Raw genomic sequence first — 12,615 nt, forward strand, 5'->3', positions numbered from 1 at the left:
AAACATTGGTATAGTGAGGACAGAATACTCTTTCAAATAATCTGTTGGTTAAGGGTATGGGGGGAAGAATCTGAGAGTGAGACAGGATTGAAGGAAAAATTTTTTTAATTTATTTTAATCAACACATAATTGTATGTACTTACAGGGTACAATCTGATGTTTTGATACATATATGTTGTATAGTGATTGGGTCAGAGTAGTTAATATATTCATCACCTCATGCATTTTTCAATTCTTTGGGGTGAAAACATTCAAAGGCTCTCCTCTAGCTATTGTGTAATATACAAAACAACTGTTAACCATAATCACCCTACTGTGCCATAGAACACCAGAACTTAATCCTCCTGTCTAACTGTAGTTTTGTACCCATTAGCCAGACTCTCCCTGTCTTCCCTTCCCTATTCCCCTCCCCAATCTCTGGTAACCACTATTCTACTCTCTGTCTCTATAATATTAACTTTTTTTGTTTTGTTTTCATCTTTGTGTGCCTGGCTTGTTTCGTTAACATAATGAGCTCCAAGTCCATGCAGGTTGTCACACATGACAGGATTTCATTATTTTTCATGGCTGTATGGTATTCTATTCCATTCTATTCACATTTTTAATCCATTCATCCACTGTTGGACACTTAGGTTGATTCCATATTTTGGCCATTGTAAATTGTGCTGCAATAAACATGGAAGTATGGATATCTCTTGGACATACTGACTTCATTTCCTTTAGTTATATACCCAGTAGGTGGTATTGCTGGATCAAATGGTAGTTCTGTTTTTAATTTTTTGATAAACCTCCATACTGTTTTCCATAATGGCTGTACTTGTTTATACTCTCACTAACAGTGTGCAAGTGTTCCCTTTTCTCTGTATCCTCACCAACACTTATTTTCTTTTGTCTTTTTGATAATGGCCATTCTAACTGGAGTGAGTTAGTATCTCATTCTTTTGATTTGCATTTCCCTGGTGATTGCTGATGTTGAGCATTTTTTCATATGCATCTTGGCCATTTTTGTACCTTCTGATAAATGTCTATTAAGATTCTTTGCCCATTTCTCAATTGGGTTATTTGGGTTTTTACTGTTCAGTTGTTTACATTCCTTATATTCTTGATATTAACCCTTTGTCAGATGTAGTTTGCAAATATTTTTCTCCCATTCTGTAGGTTGTCTCTTTGCTATGCTAACAGATTCTTTTGATGTGCAAAAGCTTTTTAGTTTGATGTAAACTCACTTGTCTATTTTTGCTTTTATTGCTTGTGTTTTTGAAGACTTATTTAAAAATTTCTTGCTCAGTCATATGTTGTGGATCATCTCTCCTGTGTTTTCTTCTAACAGTTTCATAGTTTCAGGTTTACACTTAAATTTTTAGTCCATTTTGAGTTGATTTTTGTATATGGTAGGAAGTGAGGATCTAGTCTTATTCTTCTGCATATGGCTATCCAATTTTCCCAGCTCCATTTACTGAAGAGAATATCTTTTCCCCAGTATGTATGCTTGACACCTTTATTAAAGATCAGTTAGCTGTGAGTGTGTGAATTTATTTCTGGCCTCTCTATTCTGTTTCATTGGTCTATGTGTCTGATTTTATGCCAGTACCATGCAGTTTGGGTTACTGTTTCTTTGTAGTATAATTTGAAGTCAGGTAATAGGTTGCCTCCAGCTTTGTTTTTCATTAGAATTGCTTTGGCTATTCAGGGTCTTTTTTGGTTCCATGTGAATTTTAGGATTATTTTTTCTATTTCAGTGAAGAGTGTCATCAGTATTTTGATAGAGATTGCATTAAATGTGTAGATCACTTTGAGTAGAATATCCATTTTAACAATATTAATTCCTCCAATCCATGAACATGGGATAACTTTACATTTATTTATGTCCCCTTCAATCTCTTTCTTAAAAGCTTTATAGTTTTCATTGTAGACATCTTTCACCTCCTTAGTTAAGTTTATTCCTAAGTATCTTTTTTTTTTTTTGGAATTATTATAAAAGGAATTGTTTTCTTGATTTTTTATTTTTAAAGATAGTTTGCTATTAGTATATAAAAATACTTCTGGCTTTTATATGTTGATTTTGTATCCTGTAACTTTACTGAATTCATTTATTAGGTCTAATAGTTTTTTGGTGGAGTCTTTAGGGTTTTCTATATACAAGATCATGTTCTCTGCAAACAGGGACTGTTTGACTTCCTCCTTTCCAATTTGGGTGCCTTTATTTCTTCCTCTTGTGGGACTTCCATTATGATTTTGAGTAAAATGGTGAAAGGGGGATCCTTATCTTGTTTCCGATCTAAGAGGAAAAGCTTTCAGCTTTTGAAGGAAAAATTTTTGAGGATAAAGGTGATTTAATACATTTTGGTTGAGAGAAGGAAGGAGAGTTGGGGAGGAGGACGACATTGATACTGAGAATTGGAGAAGATCCATGGATCATCCTCCAGAAGTGAAAAGGGAGGGAATCTAGACACCGAGTAAGGGGTTAGCCATTGAAAGAAATAGGGACATTTTTTTTTTTTTTTTTTTTTTTACTGTCTTGTCAGAAGAAGATAGGCTGGGTGTGTATACAGATGAAGTTGTAAGAATGCAGGAAAGAAGGCAAGAGTACACATGTCAGATGAATTATTTTTTCTCGGTGAAGTTTGAGAAGTAGACTTCATGCTGAGGAGAAGAAGGACAAGAGGGACCTGAATAAGAAGTATAAGGCTTGGGAATACCACTGTGAAGAATGAGAAGGGGAGCCACCTAGGAATGAGGAAAAAGAAAAAAATACTTTTTTCACTAAAAAATTCTCTAACAGTGTAAAATGAAGCATGCTAGACTGAAAATGGGCATATCTCTGAAGATAAATGGGTTCATTTTGTTATTTTTCTCTATTTTCACCATATGATACACTGAGTATGTATTATCTTTATAATAAGACAGTAACTATCATTTTAATTTTATATAGATCAGATTTTTTAGAATTTCTTGCTTATTTTTAATTGTTTCTTGTGCACATGATTGTAATATTAGACCTTTGATGTTATGGGAAATGCATTGAACTGAGAAGTCAGAAGAGTTAAGCTCTGACTCTGTCCCTGCCAGGCCTCAGCAATACCCAGTTAGCCGTTCTGAGTCTATATCCTTGTTTTATGAGATGTGTATAATATCTTCCTGCCTACCTCAAAGGGTGGCAAGAATCTATATTAAAATGAGATAATTTAAGAGAAAATACTTAGTAAATTACTAATTACTATATAATATTATACTATAATTGTATATAGGTAGCATATATGAGGGTACTTCAAAGAGTCTGGAAAAATAAAACTAAAAGATAATATGAATCTTTCTACGAATTTTTTGAAGACATCGGTTATAGTTAGCTACATATATTCAACTATACTCAAATATACTATTACTATATATTATAATTAGTAAAATTTGCATTTGGTGAGGATTTGTAGGGATTTTTCCTTCCACATGTGGTCTTTAATAATTATCAGCTTTTTTTGTTAAATACACATTGGATTTAGCTTTCCCAAAAGACTATGTTTCTTTAGGTAACATACTCCTGTATTGTATTTAATACTTACACTGTGTACCCTGTGGGCTTCTGTGAATACCTTTTAGTTGACACGATACACTAGAGCTTTACTCTAAGCAGTTTACTTAGAGTTTAAAACACTATTAGGTCATATTAGATTTCTGAGTGCTTTTTGTCTTTTTTAAGAACACCAAGAAATTAAACTATGCAAGCCTCATGCCATCCTGTATAACTATGTAGCCATGTAAAATTTTAACCATTAGATTTCTATCTTGTTATAACATGAACCCATAGGGAATTACAGAAACTTAAAATGCATTTATAAGGAAGAAGAACTTAAATTTTAAGGAAAAAGTTAAATGATTGTACTTGTATTAATTCCCTGAACTGGATATAATACTATTATGAAGATTTTTCTTCCTTTAGGATTCTGTTGCAAAGCCCCATGTGATTGTAGCAGGAGCTGCCACAGTAAGTTACTATTTGTATTCTTACATAATGATTTTTGTTTCACACTTAAGGACATTCTAAGAAAAAGTTATGTTAGTAAAATTCTCGATCATACTTTTATTTTAATTTCTATTTCTATTATAATTAATCAGACAATAATTTTAATAAAAGATCTGAATGAACTTAGGATATTTAGTATCAAATATTAGTATTATTTTATATTTAAAATTATATTTTCTTGAATGTTATACATTGAAAGTCTGATTTTAAGATACTTTTCCTGACTGCTTTCATATATTTCATGAAATAATTTGATCAAATTTTATTCTAATATTGAGTAAAAATGGGAATTGTCTTAAAATAACAACCTTTGTTATAATAGGTAAATTATATACTTTAATTTTACTGATAAATACTGAATTAGTGCTTAATTTTTACTTCTTAGTGGTCCATCAAGATTCACAATGGTAGCAACGAAGCGCTTTCTCAATATAAAATGAACATTACCTCCATAGCACCACTTTTAGAAAAATTGGCAAAGACTAGTGATGTTTATTGGGTCTTACAAGGTAAGGAATGAGTAATGAAAACATGTCACTTTGTATATATTTTGAGGCATGAGTTTTTATCATCTTCTACTTCACAAAGCAAAATTACAGCTTCATGGGAATAAATTTGGAAATAAGGGTTGCAAAATTAGAATAAACTTGAGTTATTTGCTAAGGAACAGACTAATTAATGTAATAAGTAAAAACTAAATAAATAAAAAACATCCCCCAAGGAATCTCAGCTGGCAGAGTGGCTGTAGAATGTAACAGAGAGATAAGTCGTAAAGGCAACTGAGATATTTACCTCTGATTTTTTGTTTCTTACAAAATATATTTATTGTGATTGAGAAATATAGAGAAAAAATATTAATAACAGACTAATAAATGTAATAAGTAAAAACTAACTGAATAAAAAACATCCTCCAAGAAATCTCAGCAGGCAGAGTGGCTATAGAATGTAACAAAGAGATAAGTCGTAAAGGCAACTGAGATATTTACCTCTGATTTTTTGTTTCTTACAAAATATATTTATTGTGATTGAGAAATATAGAGAAAAAATATTAATAACAGACTAATAAATGTAATAAGTAAAAACTAACTGAATAAAAAACATCCTCCAAGAAATCTCAGCAGGCAGAGTGGCTATAGAATGTAACAAAGAGATAAGTCGTAAAGGCAACTGAGATATTTACCTCTGATTTTTTGTTTCTTACAAAATATATTTATTGTGATTGAGAAATATAGAGAAAAAATATTAATAAGTGACTAATAAATGTAATAAGTAAAAACTAACTGAATAAAAAACATCCTCCAAGAAATCTCAGCAGGCAGAGTGGCTATAGAATGTAACAAAGAGATAAGTCGTAAAGGCAACTGAGATATTTACCTCTGATTTTTTGTTTCTTACAAAATATATTTATTGTGATTGAGAAATATAGAGAAAAAATATTAATAAGTCTGTTTTATAATATTAGAATCATTGGAAGTAAACATACTTTTAAATTGACAATATATTTAAATTCACCCCCTCTAGTTTATACTCGGTAATAAAATTCTTTAAGAGAAAGTAGACATTAGGTCAATTCATTTCAGGAATTTATGAATATCCATTATTTAATGTCTAGCGCAATATGAAATGCCTTGGATATTTTAGCAATTAAGCTGTTTTTCAGAAACTCATGATTATTTCCAAGTTAAATGTCAAGGAAATAAGAAACAAGAAAGGGTGATGCTAGTCTGTTTCACAGTCCCTGTTTTGTTCACAGACTCATTGCTAACCTTTATCTTACTAAAATGAGAAATTAAATTTAAATTATTTATAGTAAGTGATAATAGACAGACCTTGATCCTCAATAATATTACATCCTAATTGTGTGAACAGAGTTTATGGAATTAAGCAGTGACGGGAGAAAAAAAAAGATTCACTGCTATTCTTAATTGGGTAATCTTCCATATCCAATTTTAATTTCTTGTCACACAGTATAACCCATCATCCAAAAATTGTAAACTCTTAAGACATAGTAAAACATAAAAATGTTTCCCCAAAGCTATGTATATGGGGAAGAGACAAAAGTTCTTTAAATTTGTGGGAGATATTCAAATGACTCAAAAATTGAATATGAGATAGGAAATCTATTGTAAACCTTGGCAAGCTTTATGTAAAAATTAATTATTAGACACCTGGTATCATCTGTACTTTAGAACAAAATATGAAATGTGGATTGACTAACTTGCACAATCACAATTTCTACCAATAGGGATTTTAAAGTGTGTTTTTAAAAATTATTTCACTTGCAGATCCCGTTTATGAAGATCTATTAAGTGAAAATAGGAAGATGATCACTAATGAGAAGATAGATGCCTATAATGAAGCTGCAGTCAGTATTTTGAATAGTAGCACCAAAAATTCTAAATCAAATGTTAAGATGTTCAGTGTTTCCAAATTAATTGCTCAAGAAACAATCATGGAGTCTTTGGATGGCTTACATCTTCCTGAATCAAGCAGAGAAACTGTAAGAATTCTTACATTTGTCAGTAGATGGAGACTATAATATCAATTGGTTATAGCCATAAGTCACTATAACATGATTATAAATAAATTATTTTACTGAAATCGTAATTACTGATAGTTTAAAGATACGTATAGAAATAATTTTGCTTTCTGTCATCCAGCTGAATATATAAGTGACAGTTTTAGTATACTCTGAGAAAAGTTATGGAAGAGAGGAAATGAGTTAATACACCTTGTCTCATAAGAAGCTTGCATAAGTTCTCAGTATACTCATGTCTGAAAACTACTACTTTGTTTCCCTTACCTTAAACCTTAAGTTTACAAGACTAAGCTTCAGTGAAGAGCACTTTTTTTAATATATAAATTAAATTTTATTATTTCCTTATAGCTCTTATACCCTAATCATTATTCAAGGTACAGAGTGGATACTGAACAAACCTTGGTTGATTGGTGGAAAGAGATTTAAGTTAAGTACGAAAGAGAACTGCATAGTTATAATTTTTCACACACACGACAAATTGGAATTTTTTTTCTTATAGAGCAGTGGTTCTTAACCTTTTTTGAGGGACACGTAAGCCCTTTCAGTATCTGATAAAAAGCAATGGTTCTCTTTCTCTCCTGCATAGATACATGGTTCTCCATATACTATAAGGGGCTTTTGTGGAACGCCCCTCCCCCAGAAGCTGCTTAAAAACTTTATGATGGAACTTGTAAGCTAACATCTGCAAGATTTTCTAAACATTTGAATACTTTGAATGCTTGGGTTTAAATAATCTAGAGTTCTACAGATGCCTGAACTATAAAGTTTTTATGAAACTAGTTTAACTAAATCTTCAATTAGAATCTTGACAGCTTGCCTAGAATAATTTTATTACAATCAAACCATGTTAAAGATTTTACATTTTGTTTAATGTTAGAAGTCTTAAAACTAGAATCCTAAATGATCTATAAGCTGTAAACCAAATGAAAGGCATTATTACAAATATTGTTAGCTAAGAATTAATAGTTTTTTGGTGGCAGTTATTTTACATTTTTTTTTTTATATCTAAAGACTGGAACTCTATCTTAAATATTCTGGTATATTCTGTTTTGAAAGTCTGCTAATTAAAATTCTTTGGTCCTTGGCATTTGTCAATATTTTAACCGAAGTTCATGACCCATTAACAGTCATAAAATCAGTATTTTTTTTTTTAGGTATAGAATAGAACAATGTCAGACTGCATCCCAAGTAGTAAGCATAGGTATTGTTAGCTGTGAATATGTCCTGGGTCACAAGATAAAATTAATTTTTTATTATGGATCATAGCTCCAAAAGTTAGAAACACCCTGAGCTAGCTATTACAGATTGAAGGAATACCATTATTTGCATGAGTTTTTGGAAATGGTAGCAAAAAGTACAAAAGCATTTTGGTTTCAGGGCTGAAAACTCAACGGTATTCACAGGAGAAAATCTAATGTGAAATATATCATTGACAAGATAATAACCAAATAACTTGATTTGTTCACAGAGTGCAATGATTCTTATGAACGTGTATTGCAATAAGATTTTGAAGCCTGTAGATGGTTCCTGTTGTCAACCTCGGCCTCCTCTTACTCTCATACAGAAGCTAGCTGCTCTTTTTTTCACTTTATCTATTATTGGATATTTAATTTTTTATATAATTCATCGTAATGCTCATCGGAAGAATAAGCCATGTACTGATTTGGAAAGTGGAGAGGAGAAGAAAAATATTGTCAGTAGTCCTGTGTCTCCATTAGAAATACTTTTACAGTCTTTCTGCAAACTTGGCCTGATTATGGCTTATTTCTATATGTGTGACCGTGCAAATCTGTTTATGAAAGAAAACAAATTTTATACACATTCATCTTTCTTTATTCCAATTATCTACATCTTGGTTTTGGGAGTATTTTACAATGAAAATACTAAAGAGGTAAGAGTAACTTTCTTTTTAGCTCATGTTATCTTTCTTATCTCATTACACCTCTAAATTTAAAAAATAATATCATTTATCATGCCAGATAAAACAGACATTTATATAGATGAGGATAAAGGAATGTTAAGTTATACTTCACTTAGTAGACTCTTAACTGTTGCTTTCTCAGAGTAGTTTGGAGGAGGTTCAGAGAGTCACGTGAAGATTGTTGAAAAGTTGGAAAATATGACCTGTGAAAAAGATGTCCTGACTTAGTAGTATTTTGCTCGGGGATAGAGCAGTGGAAGCACTCCTGTTTTTACAGTGGTATTCAAGCACATGATACTATTATCTTTTATAAAGTAAAAAATATATAATTTATTAACAAATTCCTATATGGACATACATATTTTGTACTTATTTATCAGTCAGACATGCATATATATACACACACACAAATTAGAACTTACATAATGATGTGCCCACTACTCACAGTATTCTGAATTTCCTGTTTTAGAATTGTTGTCATTGCTCAGAATGTTTGTGTAACTTCTTTACAAGGCATGATTTATTTGAATTAATAAATTCTCTTGTAAAACGTAACTCTCATATAAGGATAATTAATCAGGTTTTCAACTGCAGTGAGGATATACTAGGGAAAATAAATTATAATGGAGCTTTTTCTAACAACAAAGTGTAAGGGAACTATAAAATCTTTTTTTAACGCTGAAATTCTAAGATTTTATTGAAGAAAATTATAGAATGCCATTTTTAGATTTATAAATACCCACATCTGTCATAGTTTAAATGTCAATTTAATATAAAACCATAAGGATCAACTTAAATATTCAAAATTTCTTTTAGTTTATATTTATTTTCAAATTTCTATACTAGTTAAAATAGTTTAATTTCATCTTTTAGCAAGAAATGAAATGGCAGTTTTTAATTGCCCCCCAAAGGTTCTTTTGACAGAAGTATTAGCTTTATGTTCTGTAAGAAAAAATTTAACATACATAATATATACTGTCCAATATACTTTATGATGAATTTTAAAACAGATTTTGGTTTCCTTACACAGACTAAAGTATTAAATAGAGAACAAACAGATGAATGGAAAGGCTGGATGCAACTTGTGATTTTGATTTATCATATCTCTGGAGCAAGTACAGTAAGTATTTTGAATTTACTTAATTCAGAAAGTATAGGAAATAATATCACTTTAATGTTTCTTTCAGGGCACTGAATTCTTGTATTTTATATTCTCTACTTGTTATAGACCCTTCTTATTTCCCACCCAGTCTTTCTGCCTTCCCATTCTTCTCCCAACTCTTTGAGAATGCATAATTTTAAAAGCAAAATGCATTTTTTAAAAAAAGATAAGACAATAACTGATTTGTACTTAGTTGGCCTTAATTGTAATATAATAGAAATAGCTGATGCCTATGGATATTATTTCATGTCATCTTGTTGAACAACTAATTAAAAGTATCAAGAAACTTTGTAGATGACAAGTACAAAGGATTTAGAATAGGCAAGTTACTATCAAAAGAAATCAAATTAGATTATTATATTTTATATTCCACCCTTCACTGTATTTTAGGAAGTTTGACCAACTATGTTTATATCTTGAAAGATTAAAAAACTTAGAACTCTCTTGCCCCAGTGTTCAGAATTCAGATATAGCTAGATTGCCCTTGTAGACCAAGTAGGGCATATCATACTTCCTACATATTATCTCCTCCATGCGATGGAGGACCCTTACTTTAGTCACCCAGTACCTTTTGTACCTGGACAAAATTCTTGTTTTCATCTCCCTCGGTGTCTTTTTAAAAGACTTAGGATTCTCATGATCCATGGCCACCTTGGATATGGCAGGATTAGAAAAAATGTATTCATTCTGATTTGTAACATACCGGCTACATTACAGTTAAAACAAGCTTTTGTGGGGCCAACCCCATGGCTCACTCGGGAGAGTGCGGCGCTGGTAGCACCAAGGCCGCGGGTTCGGATCCTAAATAGGGATGGCCGGTGCGCTCACTGGCTGTGTGTGGTACAGACAACACCGTACCGAGGCTTGTGATCCCTTTACCGGTCAAAAAAAAAAAAAATGGGTGAGCCTAAAAACCACTTTCCACACAATTTTTATAGTAAAGATGCAATCTGACTTCTATAAAATATGTTGAAAAAATTTAAGAAACTCATTCATAATTTGGGAACTGAGCTGTTTTTTATTGCTTTATTTGCCCATGTTAAACCCATCTATAAACAATATTTGAATCAATGATAAATTGAGTAAGAGGGGAGTATTACCAGAAAGTATTCTAAAAATTTCATAACAGCAATTAAGAAGATAAATAATTTTATTACTGGGATTTTTCAGGTAGCTCCAGCAATTTGAAAACAATTCTTTATTGTCTTATTATTTTCAAAAATGGTTGGTGATTTTTATGGATGGTTTGTTTGAAGAGCAGAAGCAGAGGAATGAAGTGTAATTTTTACTGAAATGATATGGCTATGAAATGTATATTTGTGGCAACAGTGAAATTCCTGTGATACTGCAACTGAAGGAGAGCTAGTGAATTTCATAGTTATGGAAGAGCCAAGACAGTAAAAGAGATCCAAGGAGGAATGGAGATAGTAAGACTTAGTTTTTAAGCCCAGCTCAGAATTTGTAGGATAAATCTAGAAAGTCTCTCAAGAAGTAAGTAAAAATGAATATTGAATCCTAGAAATATCTCTGGCGTATGAATAAAGACTGGGTTTATCTTGTGAGGAAAAAGGGTCTTTGTTTTAAGAAAATGCCACTCGAGACATAATTAATTGCTGATACTACTGTAAAAAAAATCAGGTAGAAAGAATTAATGGCAGATGAAGTTCCTCAATTCAGTGATTTCAGAAAGGATTTAGATCATAAAAGAATGAAGTCAATTTGGCATTCTGTTATAATCATTTACCAACCTAAAATTCTAGAAGATCTTCTTAAACTACATACCAGTACATTCTATGTTACAATAAATCAATCCTGCTTTGGAAAGATATACTTTTCATTAACAGATCATCTGTAATGATCAATGAATATATCTCTGTTATTTTATATAGGATTTTGTAGTTCAAATTACCTATATCTACATTGGCAAAGCATTATTAATACAGGTTATAACATATTTCGGGATGGATTCTTAGATATTTGAGGGATTACTCTCATTAAAAACTTTTTAACTGCCACAGTTATTTTAATTACCTAATCTTAATGTTTTTTATTTTCAGTAAAATATGTCAAACTTTAGTTGTGCCATGTTTTTATGCCAAAAGAGAAACTGTCAAATTCCAGAGAATTACTAAAAAAAATCCAGATGGTCTGGCAGATTGTAACTGTTAGTATAAACATTCTTTTAAAATATAATTTATATCAAATATGGATAAAATGCTGAATTTAATATGGAGAGAGCAACAAGTTTGGTATATACAGTAAATGATTTGGTGTTCGATTGGTTTTCTTGCCTTTGAGAGTTTGTAACTTTCATGAAAAGACCTGAGTAAAAGATCATGAGGAAAATTTGGGGGACTAGTAAAAGAACAGAACCAGAAGCTATCCTGGCTCCTAAATCTAATGAAGTTGGAATTCCAAATATATTTTCAATACTAAAATTTTGTTTTACTTAATACTTGACTCATGAAAGACAAAAGGAAAACAGTTTGGATTAAAAGAGACTAAAGAGGCATGAGAACTAAATGCAATATGTGGTCCTTTATTTGAGGTTCCTAGATCAAAAAAAATTTTTTAACCATGAAGGATATTACTAGAATAATTGGAGAAATTTGAATATGGATTGTATAGTAGATACTATTATATTCATATTAAATTTCTTGGGTATGATAATGATAATGTGGTCGTGTAAGAAACTGTTCTTTATTCCTTGGAGATACATGATGAAATATTTAGGAGCACTGTCACATGGTCTGCAACATACTTTCAGGTGGTTCAGCATGCTATATAGGTGTCCATTGTACTATTCTTACAACTTTCCTGTTGCTTTAAAATATCTTAAAATAAAAAACTGGGAGAAATAGAACATGAAATTTGTAATAGGCCAACATTGGCAGGAACTTGGAAAGTTGTTGTGATAGTGTTTGAGTTTAAATGAATTGCATTTATTTTTTAAATATAATAACCAAGGTCCGACT

General features: G+C 31.2%; 1 protein-coding gene across 1 annotated transcript in view; it reads left to right on the forward strand.

The window, feature by feature from the left end:
• CASD1 (CAS1 domain containing 1) overlaps positions 1-12,615 on the forward strand; it is a 47,628-nt gene that overhangs the window by 19,335 nt on the left and 15,678 nt on the right. The window contains exons 6-10 of the mRNA XM_008571660.1: positions 3,935-3,979; positions 4,404-4,527; positions 6,304-6,518; positions 8,026-8,448; positions 9,509-9,598. Of these exons, the coding sequence (XP_008569882.1) occupies positions 3,935-3,979; positions 4,404-4,527; positions 6,304-6,518; positions 8,026-8,448; positions 9,509-9,598 (897 nt within the window). The remainder of the gene's footprint in view (positions 1-3,934; positions 3,980-4,403; positions 4,528-6,303; positions 6,519-8,025; positions 8,449-9,508; positions 9,599-12,615) is intronic.

This window comes from Galeopterus variegatus, unplaced genomic scaffold, assembly GCF_000696425.1.
Source record: "Galeopterus variegatus unplaced genomic scaffold, G_variegatus-3.0.2 Scaffold43, whole genome shotgun sequence".
NCBI classification, from domain to species: Eukaryota; Metazoa; Chordata; class Mammalia; order Dermoptera; family Cynocephalidae; genus Galeopterus; species Galeopterus variegatus.